Here is a 17,725-nt window from a genome sequence, read left to right as displayed (position 1 = left end):
TTTAAACGGTACCGGAGTTGTACTGTTTTTGCCTCAGGCAGAAATTAGAAGAAGTGTTTTGCCTGAGGTTTTTGATGATCTTAGCGGTTTGTAACTAAGGTCCACTGCCGTTCTCACACATAACGGAAGAGTATGGGAAACTTCAGCTGGGGGAATGGCCTGCAGAATTGCCTGCTCTGAGGTATGTTCAGTATATTTTTTTCTAGAGAGATGATAAGGTCTAGAAAATGCTGACAGTGCCTGATATATTTAAGGTAAGCCTGATTACAGTGATTTAACAAACGACTGGGATCATGCTTGCAGTAAAGGGTAATGTTCATGTTAATTGCTCTTATTACTTAGTATGTAAATCGTTTGCTTGATATATATAAAACGTTTGTTACTAGAGGTGATAAATCTTTATTCTGGGTCCTAGTTTTCCACATGGCTGGCTAGATTTTTCCTAGGAATAGTTATTTATGGCCCTCTCACTTTGAGGACATGTTGGGAGGGGCCTATTTTCGCGCTCTAATTGCGCAGTAGTCTTTGCAGTTTGAGACATCCAGCTTCCCTGAAGGAGTCCCCTGACATATAGAACCTCTCTAAAGGGTTTTTGTGCCTTCAAAAGTCGTTTTAAGGGGTAGGAGCCACAGTACAGCTGTGGCAGTTTGTTGGTGACTGTTTAAAACGGTTATATCATTTTTTTGATCCGGTTTTGAGACTAAGGGGTTAATCATCCATTTGCAAGTGGGTGCAATGCTATTTTAGTCTATTATACACACTGTAAAAATTTCGTAGAATTTACTGCTTTTTTCACTGTTTTGCAGTTTATGTGTTTGTTTGTTTTCTCTTAAAGGCACGGTACCGTTTTTATATTCTGCTTGTTCACATTTATTAAAGTGTTTTCCAAGCTTGCTGGTCTCATTACTAGTCTGTTAAACATGTCTGACATAGAGGAAACTCATTGTTCATTATGTTTAGAAGCCATTGTGGAACCCCCTCTTAAAATGTGTACCAAATGCACTGATTTTACTATAGATTATAAAGACCATATTCTGGCTTTAAAAAATTTATCACCAGAAGAAATTGACAAGGGGGAAGTTATGCCGTCTAACTCTCCCCACGTGTCAGAACCTATAGCTCCCGCTCAAGGGACGCCAAGTACATCTAGCGCGCCCATTGCGTATACCTTACAAGACATGGCGGCAGTTATGAATCATACCCTTACAGAGGTATTGTCCAAACTGCCAGGGTTACAAGGAAAGTGAGACAGCTCTGGGGCTAGAATAAATACAGAGCTCTCTGACGCTTTAGTGGCTATGTCTGATATACCCTCACAATGTGCCGAAGCCGGGGAGCTTCTATCTGTGGGTGATTTTTCTGATTCAGGGAAGACACTTCAACCTTATTCTGATATGTCTACATTTAAATTTAAACTTGAACACCTCCGTGTGTTGCTCAGGGAGGTTTTAGTAACTCTGGATGACTGTGACGCTATTGTAGTCCCAGAGAAATTGTGTAGATTGGATAAATTCTATGCAGTACCTACTTACACTGATGTTTTTCCAATCCCTAAGAGGTTTTCAGAAATTATAACTAAGGAATGGGATAGACCAGGTGTACCGTTCTCTCCCCCTCCTGTTTTTAAAAAGATGTTTCCTATAGATGCCGCTATACGGGACTCGTGGCAGATGGTCCCTAAGGTGGAGGGAGCAGTCTCTACCCTAGCTAAGCGTACCACTATCCCTGTCGAGGACAGTTGTGCTTTTCTAGATCCAATGGATAAAAAATTAGAGAGTTACCTTAAGAAAATTTTTATTCAACAAGGTTTTATTCTCCAGCCTCTTGCATGCTTTGCCCCAGTCACTGCTGCTGCGGCTTTCTGGTTTGAGTCTCTAGAGGAGGCTCTACAGGTTGAAACCCCGTTGGAAGATATTCTTGACAAGCTTAAGGCTCTTAAGCTAGCCAATTCATTTGTTTCTGACGCCGTTGTTCATTTAACCAAGCTAACGGCTAAAAATTCAGGTTTTGCTATTCAGGCGCGTAGGGCGCTATGGCTTAAATCCTGGTCAGCTGACGTTACTTCAAAGTCTAAACTTCTCAACATTCCCTTCAAGGGACAGACCCTATTCGGGCCTGGACTGAAGGAGATCATTTCTGACATTACTGGAGGAAAAGGTCACGCCCTTCCTCAGGATAGGTCCAACAAATTAAGGACCAAACACTCATTTTCGTTCCTTTCGAAACTCCAAGAGTGGTGCAGCTTCAACTCAACTTCCTCTAATACAAAACAAGAGGGAACTTTTGCCCAGTCCAAGCCGGTTTGGAGACCTAACCAGGCTTGGAACAAGGGGAAACAGGCCAAAAAGCCTGCTTCTGTCTCTAAGACAGCATGAAGGAGCAGCCCCCGATCTGGAAACAGATCTAGTAGGGGGCAGACTCTCTCTCTTCACCCAGGCTTGGGCAAGTGATGTCCAGGATACCTGGGCGTTGGAAATTGTGTCCAAGGGATATCTTCTGGATTTCAAAACCTCTTCCCCAAAAGGGAGATTTCATCTCTCACAATTATCTGCAAACCAGATAAAGAGAGAGGCATTCTTACATTGTGTTCAAGACCTCCTAGTTATGGGAGTGATCCACCCAGTTCCGCAGGAGGAACGGGGACAGGGCTTTTATTCAAATCTGTTTGTAGTTCCCAAGAAAGAGGGAACCTTCAGACCAATCTTAGATCTCAAGATCTTAAACAAATTTCTCAGGGTCTCATCCTTCAAGATGGAGACTATTCGAACCATCCTACCTATGATCCAGGGTCAATATATGACTACCGTGGACTTAAAGGATACTTATCTTCACATTCCGATACACAAAGATCATCATAGTTTTCTCAGGTTCGCCTTCCTAGACAGGCACTACCAGTTTGTGGCTCTTCCCTTCGGGTTGGCCACGGCACCAAGAATCTTTACGAAGGTTCTAGGGTCCCTCCTAGCGGTCCTAAGGCCGTGGGGTATAGCAGTAGCCCCTTACCTAGACGACATTCTGATACAGGCGTCGACTTTTCAAATCGCCAGGTCCCATACGGACATTGTTCTGGCATTCCTGAGGTCTCATGGATGGAAGGTGAACGAAGAAAAGAGTTCTCTATCATTCCTAGGAACTCTGATAGATTCGGTAGAAATGAAGATTGACCTAACAGAGGCCAGGCTGTCAAAACCTCTAAATTCTTGCCGTGTTCTTTATTCCACTTCTCGTCCTTCAGTGGCTCAGTGTATGGAAGTAATCGGTTTAATGGTAGCGGCAATGGACATAGTGCCATTTGCTCGCCTACATCTCAGACCGCTGCAACTTTGCATGCTCAGTCAGTGGAATGGGGATTACACAGATTTGTCCCCTCTACTAAATCTGGATCAAGAAACCAGGGATTCTCTTCTCTGGTGGCTATCTCGGGTCTATCTGTCCAAGGGTATGAGCTTCCGCAGGCCAGATTGGACTATAGTAACGACAGATGCCAGCCTTCTGGGCTGGGGTGCAGTCTGGAACTCCCTGAAGGCTCAGGGCTCGTGGACTCAGGAGGAGGCCCTCCTTCCGATAAACATTCTGGAACTAAGAGCGATATTCAATGCTCTTCAGGCTTGGCCTCAGCTAGCTGCGGTCAGGTTCATCAGATTTCAGTCGGACAATATCACGACTGTAGCCTACATCAACCATCAGGGGGGAACAAGGAGTTCCCTAGCAATGTTGGAGGTTTCAAAAATAATTCTATGGGCAGAGGTTCACTCTTGCCATCTATCAGCTATCCATATCCCAGGAGTAGAGAACTGGGAGGCGGATTTTCTAAGTCGGCAGACTTTTCATCCGGGGGAGTGGGAACTCCATCCGGAGGTATTTGCACAGTTGATTCAACTTTGGGGAAAACCAGAACTGGATCTCATGGCGTCTCGCCAGAACGCCAAGCTTCCTTGTTACGGGTCCAGGGATCCCAAGGCAACGCTGATAGATGCTCTAGCAGCACCTTGGTCCTTCAACCTGGCTTATGTGTTTCCACCGTTTCCTCTGCTCCCTCGTCTGATTGCCAAGATCAAGCAGGAGAGAGCTTCAGTGATTTTGATAGCACCTGCGTGGCCACGCAGGACTTAGTATGCAGATCTGGTGGATATATCATCCTTTCCACCATGGACTCTGCCGCTGAGGCAGGACCTTCTACTTCAGGGTCCTTTCAACCATCCACATCTAATTTCTCTGCATCTGACTGCTTGGAGATTGAACGCTTGATTTTATCAAAGCGTGGTTTCTCTGAATCGGTCATTGATACCTTAATTCAGGCTCGAAAGCCGGTTACCAGGAAAATCTTTCATAAGATATGGTGTAAATATCTTCATTGGTGTGAATCCAAGGGTTACTCATGGAGTAAGGTCAGTATTCCTAGAATATTATCTTTTCTCCAAGAAGGATTGGAGAAGGGATTGTCGGCTAGTTCCTTAAAGGGACAGATTTCTGCTCTGTCTATTCTTTTGCACAAGCGTCTGGCTGATACTCCAGACGTTCAGGCATTTTGTCAGGCTTTAGTTAGAATCAAGCCTGTGTTTAAACCTGTTGCTCCGCCATGGAGTTTAAATTTAGTTCTTAAAGTTCTTCAAGCGGTTCCGTTTGAACCTTTGCATTCCATAGATATCAAACTTTTATCTTGGAAAGTTCTGTTTTTAGTAGCTATCTCCTCGGCTCGAAGAGTTTCGGAGTTATCTGTTTTACAATGTGATTCCCCTTATCTCATTTTCCATGCAGATAAGGTAGTGTTGCGTACCAAAGCTGGGTTTCTTCCTAAGGTGGTATCTAATAAGAATATCAATCAGGAGATTGTTGTTCCTTCACTATGTCCTACCCCTTCTTCAAAGATGGAACGTCTATTACACAATCTTGATGTGGTTCGTGCTTTAAAATTTTATTTACAAGCTACAAAGGATTTTCGTCAAACATCTGCTTTGTTTGTGGTCTACTCTGGACAGAGGAGAGGCCAAAAGGTTTCGGCAAATTCTCTTTCTTTTTGGTTAAGAAGCATAATCCGCTTTGCTTATGAGACTGCTGGCCAGCAGCCTCCTGAGAGAATTACAGCTCATTCCACTAGAGCAGTAGCTTCCACATGGGCTTTTAAGAATGAGGCTTCTGTTGAACAGATTTGTAATGCGGCGACTTGGTCTTCTCTCCATACTTTTTCTAAATTCTACAAATTTGATACTTTTGCTTCTTCGGAGGCTATTTTTGGGAGAAAGGTCTTACAGGCAGTGGTGCCTTCCGTTTAAGTGCCTGCCTTGTCCCTCCCTTCATCCGTGTCCTATAGCTTTGGTATTGGTATCCCACAAGTAATGGATGAATCCGTGGACTAAATTCACCTTACAAGAGAAAACAAAATTTATACTTACCTGATAAATTTATTTCTCTTGTGGTGTATCCAGTCCACGGCCCGCCCTGTCATTTTAAGGCAGGTGTTTTTTATTTTTAAACTATAGTCACCACTGTACCCTATAGTTTCTCCTTTCTCTTGCTTGTCTTCGGTCGAATGACTGGGGGTGACAGTTAGGGGAGGAGCTATATAGACCGCTCTGCTGTGGGTATCCTCTTGAAGCTTCCTGTTGGGAAGGAGAATATCCCACAAGTAATGGATGAATCCGTGGACTGGATACACCACAAGATAAATAAATTTATCAGGTAAGTATAAATTTTGTTTTCTAAAGGGACAGTTTTTCTGCTTTTTCAGTTTTGTTCAACAGAAAGATTGGTAATCTTTCTGATCTTCATAGTTTTGTTCAGGCTCTGGGTCGTATTAATAAAACTGATTTTTCCTCAATATAATCCTTATCTGGTGTTAAGGGTATTGCAGGCTTCTCTTTCTGAACCTATGTCTACACTGAACATTTATCTGCTCTTTTTTTGTGAGCCTCCTTATCTGATGTTTCATTTGGATAACACTGTTTTTTCGTAGTTTGCTTCTGAGAGATCTCTACATTACTTGGATATTGTTTAGGCTTTTTAATATTTTAGACAAACTTTTAGTTTGTTCTTTCTGATTCTAGGAAAGGTTGAAAGACTTCTGCTGTTTCTTTAGCCTTTTGGTTAAAACTTTTTTGTTTTTTCAAAGCTTATTTGGAAGCAGATCTGCCTACGCTGCAGCGGATTTCTGCTCATTCTACTAGGTCATTTGCGCTTCTTGGTCTTTCAAGAATGAGACTTCAGTTGCTCAAAATTGCTAGGCAGCTATTTGGTCTTCTTTGTTTTCTTTTTCTAAATTCTCCATTTTGAGGTTTTTGCTTTTTCTGAAAGAGCCTTTTTGTAGGAAGTTTCTTCAGACAGTTGTCTGTTTGATTTGTTTTGCCTGTTTGCTTATTTTTAGGTGCATATATATATATATATTTATATATTTATTTATATATATATATGTTATCATTATAAGAGAGGATAGTGGATTTAATTTCTCAGTGATAAATGTTTTTTAAATCCCCCCTTTTCTGTTACTTGTCAACTCCCCAGCTTGGGTATTGGTGAACCATGGCTAATGGGTTATGGACTCTTACCACCTGTATGAAAGAAAACATAATTTATACTTACCTGATAAATTCATTTCTTTCATGTTGGTGACAGTCCACAAGACCATCTCCCCCCTCACCCTTGTGTTTTTTCTGGATGTAGTTTTTCTTTCATGTAAGTGGCAAGAGTCCATGAGCTAGTGATGTATGGGATATACATTGCTACCAGGTGGGGGAACATTTTCCCAAACCTCAAAATGCCTATAAATACACCTCCCACCTCACTCACACCTTAGTTTTTACGAACTTTGCCTTCGTGGGAGGATGGTGAAGCAAGTCATGCTTGATATCTTCTGTGAAAGGCGCTTCTAAGCATTTTGAAGCTCAATTCCTCTCAAAGTACAGTGTTTGTCTGAGGGATGTGAAGGGAGTATTTGCCCTATTCTAAAGCTCTCTGTAAATTCAGTTGTGGGGATTCATCTGCCACCTCCCTTTACAGATCAACATTATACTCTACCATTACATCTGCTGATATGTTTCAGTACTGGTTTGGCTGTCTGCTATTTGTGGATGGGTGTCTTCAGGTAAGTATATATCTTTTTTTTAAGACACTCTCAGCTATGTTTGGCACTTTATAGTTTAAAGTTTTTAAATATATATTTGCCATGAGTCAGGTCTATGTTTATTACCCTTTGCAGTCTAACAGTTTCAGCATGGAAAATTGTTTGGGAGAAATTTAATGTAATTTTTTTCTTACTTGAGGTTTCAGTTAGTTGTAACTTCAGTCTTGTTTATTTCAAATGTTCGCGGGCAAATTAGGCTTGCGATGGCGCAAAATGATTATATTTATTGCGTCTTTGTTGATGCAAATTCTTTTGCCGCAAAGTCGCGCCTGTTATGATGCGAATCGTATCATTTCCTGTTAACCTTTGCGTCAAAAGTTTTTACCTTAGCATTTGCATCATCTTTGTTTGCGTCATTTTTGTTATATTGTCTCCCTCTTTTTGCTCTCTGCTTTCATTTGTTACAGAGGGCTGTGATATTTGCTTTTGTTTTTCATATAAGCATTTTTTTCCCTTTCCTGAAACTGCTATTTTGAGGAAATTTGATTTTTTTTTTTAAATGTTATTTTTTTTCTCTTTATATTTTGCAATATGTCTCAAACTGATCCTGCCTCTGATGTTACTGTAGAAACTATACTGCCTGTACACCATTTTTACCAAAGCTAAGTGTGCATATTGTTTAATTAGCTGATTTTATTTCTTCAGTTTCAATATGTGGCACTTATGTTTTATTATTCATACTCATATTTCTATAGTACATATACATCTACTGTTTTATTTTCACAGTCTAATATACATGATATTACTGTTGTTATAAAGGATTATATTGCAAATGATATAGAGAAGGCTATGAATGCTATTCCACCTTCAAATTAACGTAAACGATCTCTCCTAACTTCTCATATACCTATGAAGTTTTTATTGATCAACAGCATACTGTAGTATTTCTGCTGATGTGGTTTTCTCTGATTTAGAGGATCCTATTTCAGAGATTAATTTTGATAAATCAAACTTTTCAATTTAATGAATTCATTCTTTATTAAAGAAGTATTGTTTACTTTGAGTGTTCAGGAATCTAGTCCTCTTGATAACAAAAATAGCAAATGTTTGAATTCTGGGGGTTTTAAACTGATGTAATTCTTGAAGTTTTTCTTATTCCAGATGCTATTTATCATATGTTTAGCAAGGATTCTAAACTTAGTGCTTCTTTTGACCTTTCTTCTTGGTTTAAAAAGCTATATCCTTTTCCTATGGCTATTTCTTCTCTTGCTGAATGTAATTCTATCCTATGAAATATATTTCTTCTTTTAGGGATCCTTTAGTTAGGAAGTTTGTTTCCTATCTTAAGAGAAGCATATTTACATATTGGCCATATTTTTTAACCTGCCATTTCTATGGCTGATGTTGCTGCTGTTTCAATTTTTTGGTTGGACAGTTTAGTTACCAGATCTTGATTTGTCTAAGCATTGTTCTTTTACTTCAACATGCTCATCATTTCATTTATTATGGTGTATTTTTAGCCATTTTTACTAGAAAAGTTTTATGGCTTAAATATCTGATATGGTGTTTATATTTAGATTACTATCTTATTATTTTAGGATAGTAATTTTTAAAGGTTTTCTATTGGATTTTATTATCTCCTCTAATCCTGGAGGAAAGGGAGTATTTTCTGTCCCAAGTTTAGAAATCTAAGGGTAATTTTTTAAACTTCTAATTGTTTTTTTTTTTTTTCCATTCCCCTAATGCCTTTGATTTAGATTTTTTTCTGAATTTGATTAATTCCAAGCCTTATAATTAAACTAATTTCAGCCCCTAAGACTGCATGAAGGTGCAGCCTTTTATCCAGTTCTACTGGTGGGTGGAGCAGATTGTCCAAAAGTATTGAAATAAATACAGTTTCTGTTCAAATCAGTGGATTCAGAATATTATTTTTCTCAGGGGTATCGTTTAGGTTTCAGAATAAAAACCTTCCATGGGAAAATTCTTTTCCATGTTATAACAAGCTCTGTGAAAGCTCCGGTTTTTCTCAAATGTGTTTTCAGGGGTGATGGTTCCAGTTCCTCTGCAGAAACGAAATTTTGTTTTTTTTATTCAAATCTATTCTATGTCCTAAAGGAAAAATTTGTTCAGACCAATTCTGGATCTGAAATTTTTATATCATTTTGTAAGAGTCCCAGCTTTCAAGATGGTGACTATAGGGACTATTCTGCCTTTCTGTTTAGCAAGGTTACTTCATGTCCACAATAGACTTACAGGACGCTTATTTTTTATTCTTTCAGCGTCAGACCACTATTGTTTTCTGAGATTCTTTTTTTTAGATGAGCATTACCAATTTGTCGCCTGTCCTTTTGGGCTAGCGGCAGCTCAGAGATTCTTTTCAAAGATTTTGGTGCCCTTCTATCTGTATTCAGAGAGCAGGGTATTGTGGTGTCTCTTTATTTGGATTTTCATTCAGCAGAATCTCACTTGAAACAACTAGTGTGGTTTCTTCAAGACATGGTTGGAGGATCAATTTACAATAATGTTTTTTGATTCCTTAGACAACGGTAACCTTTTTAGGTTTCCAGATAGATTTTAGTATCTATGGTTCTTTCTCTGATAGACTAGAGACGAATGAAGTTAATTTTAGTTTGTCTAAAACCTTCAGTCTCTCTTTTTTCCTTCAGTGGTTATGTGCATGGAAGTTTTAGGTCTCATGATTGCAGCATCAGGTGCGATCCTCTTTGCTCGTTTTTCGTTTGAGGCCTCTATAGCTTTGCATGTTGCACCATGGGTGCAGGGATTCATTTCAGATATCACAACTGATCTACTTAAATTCCAGCACTATTTCCCCTCTGATTTGATGGTTGGACTATCACCTTATTGTTCAGGGGGCCTCATTTGTTCATCCTACCTGGTCTGTATTCTCAACAGGTGCAAGTTTTTCTGGTGGGGGAGCTGTCTGAGAGTCTCTGAGAGCACTAGGGTTTTGGAAACCTCGGGAGGTGAGGTTGCCAATCTATATTTTAGAACTCCATGCTATTTTCAGGGCTCTTCAGGCGTGGTCTCTATGGAAGAGACAACTTTTACCTTTTTTTTTTTAAACAGACAATATCACAACAGTGGTAAATGTCAATCATTAAGGAGGGACTTGCGGTCCTTCAGTTATGGAGGAAGTATCTTGGATGCTTTCTTGGACGGAATCCAACTCTGGTCTAATTTCTGCAATTCATATCCCAGCTGTAGACAATTGGGAAGGGGATTATCTCAGCCGTCAAACTTTATATTCGGGGAGTGCTCTCCATCCAGATGTCTTTTTCATCTTGTACAGATGTGGGGTCTTCCAGCAATAGATTTGATGGTCTCTCGTCTAAATGAGAAGCTTTCCAGATACCTTTCCAGGTCCAAGGATCCTCAGGCGGAGATGGTGGGTGCTCTTTGCAGTTCCTTGGTTTTTATCAACCTGCTTAAAATTTTTGGCCTCTGGTTCTTTTTCCAAGGGTGATCTCCAAGATCATAATGGTACGATCTTATGTGTTTCTGATAGCACCAGCTTGGCCTCTCAGTTTTCGGTTACCTTGTAAGAATGTTCAGTTGCCAGCCTTGGCCACTTCCTTTAAGGCCAGACCTTCTGGTTCAGGGGCCGTTTTTTTCCATCAGGATCTCAAATCTCTAAATTTGAAGGCATGGAAATTGAACGCTTATTTGCTTAGTCATAGAGGTTTCTCTGACTCAGTTATTATCACTATGATACAGGCTCGTAAGTCTGTTTCAAGGAGAATTTATTTTCGAGTTTGGAAAATCTATATTTCATGATGTTCAACTCATGGTTATTCTTGGCATACTTTTGAGCCTATGCATTCTCTGGATATGAATTACTTTCTTGGAAAGTGTTATTTCTTTTGGTTATCTCTTCTGCTTGAAGAGTTTCTGTATTGTCTGCTCTCTCTTGTGAGTCTCTCTATCTGATCTGAGTAAGTTAAAGTTGTTTTGCATTTTTTTATTTAAATTTTTGCCTAAAGTTGTGAATTCTATCAACATCAATAGGGAAATTGCTGTTCCTTTTTTTGTGTCCTAATCCTAAGAATACTCTTGAAGGGTCTTTACATTCTTTGGATGTGGTAAGATCTTTGAAATATTATGTTGAGGCTACTTAAGATTTCTAGTCTATTTGTTATTTTTTCTGGCTCCAGGAAAAGTCAGAAAGCCTCTGTTATTTCTCAGGTTTTTTTTGGTTAAGACTTTAGATTCACAAAGCTTATCTGGAGGCGGGGCAGTCTCCGCCTCAGAGAATTACAGCTCATTCTACTAAATCAGTTGCCACTTCTTGGGCTCTCAAGAATGAAGTTTCAGTTGATCAAATTTGCAAATCAGCAACTTGGTCGTCTTTGCATACTTTTTCTAATTTTACCATTTTTTTTTGTTTGCTTCTTCGGAAGCAGCCTTTGGTAGAAAGGTTCTTCGGCCAGTTGTCTCCGCTTTATTCTAATGCCTTTGATTTGATTTTTTTTTTTTAAATTTTAAGAAAACGTAATTATTTTTTGGGATTTAATTTCTCAGCGGAAATAGCTGTTTTTATTTACCCCTCCCTCTCTAGTGACTCTGTGGATTTCCACATCTTGGGTATAATATCCCATACATCGCTAGCTCATGGACTCTTGCCACTTCCATGAAAGAAAACATAATTTATGTAAGAACCTGATAAATTCATTTCTTTCATAGTGGCAAGAGTCCATGAGACCCACCCTATTTTTTGTGGTTATGGTTTTTTTTGTGTATAAAACACATTAATTTTTCCCAGTTCATCTTTTTGTAAGCTTTTTACTCCTTTTTATACACCTCACTTCTTGGCTATTTGTTAAACTAAGGTGTGAGTGAGGTGGGAGGTGTATTTATAGGCATTTTGAGGTTTGGGAAACTTTGCCCCCTCCTGGTAGGAATGTATATCCCATACATCACTAGCTCATGGACTATTGCCACTATGAAATAAATGAATTTATCAGGTAAGTTCTTACATAAATTATGTTTTTTTCTTCAGCAATTTTTTTTCCCTGCTCCTTTTTATGGCTGCTCTTGTTCTTATCTCACTTGCTTGGCTATACGTTAGACTAAGGTATCTGTGAGGTGGGAGGGGTTTTATAGAGCTCTTGGGGTTTGGGACTCTTTGCGCCCTCCTAGTGGTAGAGCAGAGTAATTCCCATGAGTAGTGGATCGTGGACTCTAACCACCATGAAAGGAATACATTTATCAGGTAAGTATAAAATGTGTTTTTTTAGTTACTGTAATTGTAAGATTGTTTATTCAAAATGGTTTTAAGGTATATCTAACATTTTATTCTGTTTGTGCTACAATAGAAACTTGTCACTTAGCTTCTGAATTGGTTAAACAACCGTAAACTTAGCATCAGGAAATAAAATGTATCTTAGGTATGAATCTGTTTGCTATATCTGTTTTTTCATTCGCTTTATTATTTTGTTTTATATAGGTGCTTGGGACAAAATTTTGGAGCCTGTCGCAAACTGCAGGAAAGATTCTGAAATTCTCAGGCTTTTCCCAGTGTACTTGAAAGGGGAAGATCTGTTTGGTCTAACAGTTTCTGCTGTTACAAGGATAGCTGAATCGGTAAGATACAGTATTTAGCATGCAGAATAAAATAAGTATGAAACAAGTGCATTTTGCTGCTGCAATTATTTGAGAAGACTCCATGTTTCAGAAGCAAATACAGTACATATAGTCTTAAAAAAATCTCTATGGAATTGGCTAGGCCTTGAGTGTGAGCAGGTTAAAAACCATGTTTACTAATTAGCTGATTTAACCTGTGCTCCAGTTCAGATATCCTGAAAATCTGGCCTGTTAGGGAGGCCTGAGGACAAGTTTGAAAACCCCAGGTCTAAGCCCAATAAGAAATTCCACATTTGTTTCGGGTGTGAGTGAATTTGTGCCAGAGCTTTTTAGAGATTTGCCTATGGTGGATATTCTTATTTGCAAATACATTCTATAGTAGTTCTTGTAGGGGTTAAAAGCATAAGATGTACAGTGGGGCAAAAAAGTATTTAGTCAGCCACCAATTATGCAAGTTTTCCCACTTAAGAAGATGAGAGAGGCCTGTAATTTTCATCATAGGTATACCTCAACTATGAGAGACAAAATGTGGAAACAAATCCAGACAATCACATTGTCTGATTTGGAAAGAATTTATTTGCATATTATGGTGGAAAATAAGTATTTGGTCACCTACAAACAAGCAAGATTTCTGTCTCTCACAGACCTGTATCTTCTTCTTTAAGAGACGCCTCTGTCCTCCACTCATTACCTGTATTAACGGCACCTGTTTGAACTTGTTATCAGTATAAAAGACACCTGTCCACAACCTCAAACAGTCACACTCCAAACTCCACTATGATGAAGACCAAAGAGCTGTCGAAGGATACCAGAAACAAAATTGTAGACCTGCACCAGGCTGGGAAGACTGAATCTGCAATAGGCAAGCAGCTTGGTGTGAAGAAATCAACTGTGGGAGCAATAATTAGAAAATGGAAGACATACAAGACCACTGGTAATCTCCCTCGATCTGGGGCTCCACGCAAGATCTCATCCCGTGGGGTCAAAATTATCACAAGACCGGTGAGCAAACATCCCAGAACCACACGGGGGGGGACCTAGTGAATGACCTGCAGAGAGCTGGGACCACTGTAACAAAGGCTACCATCAGTAACACACTACGCCGCCAGGGACTCAGATCCGTCAGTGTCAGACGTGTCCCCCTGCTTAAGCCAGTACATGTCCGGGCCCGTCTGAAGTATGCTAGAGAGCATTTGGATGATCCAGAAGCAGATTGGGAGAATGTCATATGGTCAGATGAAACCAAAGTAGAACTGTTTGGTAGAAACACAACTCATCGTGTTTGGAGGAGAGAGAATGCTGAGTTGCAACCAAAGAACACCATACCTACTGTGAAGCATAGGGGTGGCAACATCATGCTTTGGGACTGTTTCTCTGCAAAGGGAACAGGACGACTGATCTGTGTACATGAAAGAATGAATGGGGCCATGTATTGTGAGATTTTGAGTGCAAACCTCCTTCCATCAGCAAGGGCATTGAAGATGAAACGTGGCTGGGTCTTTCTGCATGACAATGATCCCAAACACACCGCCCGGGCAATGAAGGAGTGGCTTCGTAAGAAGCATTTCAAGGTACTGGAGTGGCCTAGCCAGTCTCCAGATCTCAATCCCATAGAAAACCTTTGGAGGGAGTTGAAAGTCTGTGTTGCCCAGCGACAGCCCCAAAACATCACTGCTCTAGGAGATATGCATGTAGGAATGGGCCAACATACCAGCAACAGTGTGTGACAACCTTGTGAAGACTTACAGAAAACGTTTGACCTCTGTCATTGCCAACAAAGGATACATAACAAAGTATTGAGATGAACTTTTGATATTGACCAAATACTTATTTTCCACCATAATTTGAAAATAAATTCTTTCCAAATCAGACAATGTGATTGTCTGGATTTGTTTCCACATTTTGTCTCTTAGTTGAGGTATGCCTATGATGAAAATTGCAGGCCTCTCTCATCTTCTTAAGTGGGAAAACTTGCACAATTGGTGGCTGACTAAATACTTTTTTGCCCCGCTGTACATGGTTGGTAGCACTAATATTACATGCTAAAATTACTTTGAGCATGTACTTTCTGCACTATAATGTTCCTTTAAGATTTGTCAGTATGATAGATTTATAGGCCAGTGGCTATAAACTGTGTGTGTACCTTGCATAATGTTGAGTCTGTTAAAACAGTTGTCCAGTTTTGCTTCAGTTGATTTGATTCATTCAGTTGATTTGATTCATTCAGTTGATTTGATTAATTAAAACCTGATTTTGATTGTTTCCTTTTTAAAATATAGTTCTTAGTGTTCTCTCTATTACTTATTTATGGGCACACTACCTGACTGATTTTGCAGATCGTTTCCAAGCAGATTTCCAGCCTCCAAATGGTAAAAAATAAAAAACCTTTATTCACACAGTGTCCATAATACAAACAACGTTTCAAACCAGCAAACAGAACATGACTAAGAACCAAACGTTGTTTGTATTATGGACCCAATTGCTGGTTTGAAACGTTGTTTGTATTATGGACCCTGTGTGAATAAAGGTTTTTTATTTTTACCATTTGGAGGCTGGAAATCTTCTTGGAAAAGTGACTATGACATTGGGGTCTAGCTAACCCTATTTCCGTGCCCCAGAACTTTGAATGAGGTGCTGTCTTCCCCTGTGAATTGTTGGACTGATTTTACAGATCACCCGTCTAAATTGAGCTAATATTATTTATTTAATTGTATACTCAAAATATTGGCATTTAAAAAAAAATGATAGAACACCTTTACTACCCATTTCCCAGTTTTGCACAACCAACATTGTTATATTAATATACTTTATAAAATTTTAACCTAAACTTTCTGCCTGTCTCTAAGCCACTACAGACAGCCTCTTTTATAGCTTTTTCACAGCAAAACACTGTCTAGATCATGCATGCTATGTAGATAACATTGTGCTCACTCCCATGGAGTTATTCGTGATCGTGAGTCAGCACTAATTGGCTAAATTGCAAGTATGTAAATAGCATTGAGATAAGGGGGCAGTCGACAGAGGCTTAGCTAGAAGGTAGTCACAGAGCTAAAAAGTAAATTAATATAACCATGTTGGTTATGCAAAACTGGGAAATTGGTAATAAAGGGATTATCTATCTTTTTAAACAAAAATATTTTGAGTAGACTCTCCCTTTAAATAAATTTGTTAAATTATACAATTAATTTGTGTTTTGCATAACATTTATAAATAACAGAAAATATGTTTTAATATTGCAAAGTTTTACACTGCCCCCCAGCTAGCTAGTTCCTAATGCCACCCAGCATTAATATTTCTCTTGTTAAGTGTATCCAGTCCACGGATCATCCATTACTTATGGGATATTAACTCCTCCCCAACAGGAAGTGCAAGAGGATTCACCCAGCAGAGCTGCCATATAGCTCCTCCCCTAACTGCCATTACCAGTCATTCTCTTGCACCCAACGAATAGATAGGATGTGTGAGAGGACTGTGGTGATTATACTTAGTTTCATACCTTCAATCAAAAGTTTGTTATTTCTTCTGTTAAGTGTGATCAGTCCACGGGTCATCATTACTTCTGGGATATTACTCCTCCCCAACAGGAAGTGCAAGAGGATTCACCCAGCAGAGCTGCATATAGCTCCTCCCCTCTACGTCACTCCCAGTCATTCTCTTGCACCCAACGACTAGATAGGATGTGTGAGAGGACTATGGTGATTATACTTAGTTTTATATCTTCAATCAAAAGTTTGTTATTTTAAAATAGCACCGGAGTGTGTTATTACCTCTCTGGCAGAGTTTGAAGAAGAATCTACCAGAGTTTTTGCTATGATTTTAGCCGGAGTAGTTAAGATCATATTGCTGTTTCTCGGCCATCTGAGGAGAGGTAAACTTCAGATCAGGGGACAGCGGGCAGATGAATCTGCATAGAGGTATGTAGCAGCTTTTATTTTCTGACAATGGAATTGATGAGAAAATCCTGCCATACCGATATAATGTCATGTATGTATACTTTACACTTCAGTATTCTGGGGAATGGTACTTCACTAGAATTACACTGTAAGAAGTACATAAAGCTGTTTAATAACTAGAAATTATGTTTAACGTTTTTGCTGGAATGTAAAATCGTTTTCATTTGCTGAGGTACTGAGTGAATAAATGTTTGGGCACTATTTTTCCACTTGGCAGTTGCTTAATCTTTTTTCTGACAGTTTCTGTTCTCTCTCACTGCTGTGTGTGAGGGGGAGGGGCCGTTTTTTGGCGCTTTTGCTACGCATCAAATATTTCAGTCAGCAGCTCATTGTATTTCCTGCATGATCCGGTTCATCTCTACAGAGCTCAGGGGTCTTCAAAACTTATTTTGAGGGAGGTAATTTCTCTCAGCAGAGCTGTGAGAATTATAGTTGACTGAGATAAAAAACGTTTATTCTGTAATTTGTTTCCTGCTTTCAGAATTTGTTATCTTTGCTAATGGGATTAAACCTTTGCTAAAGTTGTGTTGTTTACACTATAACTGTTTTCAATTTATTAATTTTCAACTGTCATAGATCTTCTGTGCTTCTTAAAGGCACAGTACGTTTTTAATTTTATTCTAATTGAATTGTATTCCAAGTTGCAAGTTTATTTGCTAGTGTGTTAAACATGTCTGATTCAGAGGATGATACCTGTGTCATTTGTTGCAATGCCAAAGTGGAGCCCAATAGAAATTTATGTACTAACTGTATTGATGCTACTTTAAATAAAAGTCAATCTGTACAAATTGAACAAATTTCACCAAACAACGAGGGGAGAGTTATGCCGACTAACTCGCCTCACGTGTCAGTACCTGCATCTCCCGATCGGGAGGTGCGTGATATTGTAGCGCCGAGTACATCTGGGCGGCCATTACAAATCACATTACAGGATATGGCTACTGTTATGACTGAAGTTTTGGCTAAATTACCAGAACTAAGAGGTAAGCGTGATCACTCTGGGGTGAGAACAGAGTGCGCTGATAATATTAGGGCCATGTCAGACACTGCGTCACAGGTGGCAGAACATGAGGACGGAGAACTTCATTCTGTGGGTGACGGTTCTGATCCAAAC

General features: G+C 39.4%; 1 protein-coding gene across 3 annotated transcripts in view; it reads left to right on the top strand.

The window, feature by feature from the left end:
• KMT2C (lysine methyltransferase 2C) overlaps nucleotides 1-17,725 on the top strand; it is a 418,185-nt gene that overhangs the window by 329,211 nt on the left and 71,249 nt on the right. For all 3 annotated transcript variants that reach the window (XM_053713806.1, XM_053713804.1, XM_053713805.1), the window contains one exon: nucleotides 12,522-12,658. In XM_053713806.1, coding sequence (XP_053569781.1) covers nucleotides 12,522-12,658 — 137 coding nt within the window. The remainder of the gene's footprint in view (nucleotides 1-12,521; nucleotides 12,659-17,725) is intronic.

Source organism: Bombina bombina, chromosome 5 (assembly GCF_027579735.1).
Source record: "Bombina bombina isolate aBomBom1 chromosome 5, aBomBom1.pri, whole genome shotgun sequence".
NCBI lineage: Eukaryota > Metazoa > Chordata > Amphibia > Anura > Bombinatoridae > Bombina > Bombina bombina.
The sequence above is the reverse complement of the archived record's forward strand: the minus strand, read 5'-3'. Positions and strand labels throughout refer to the sequence as shown.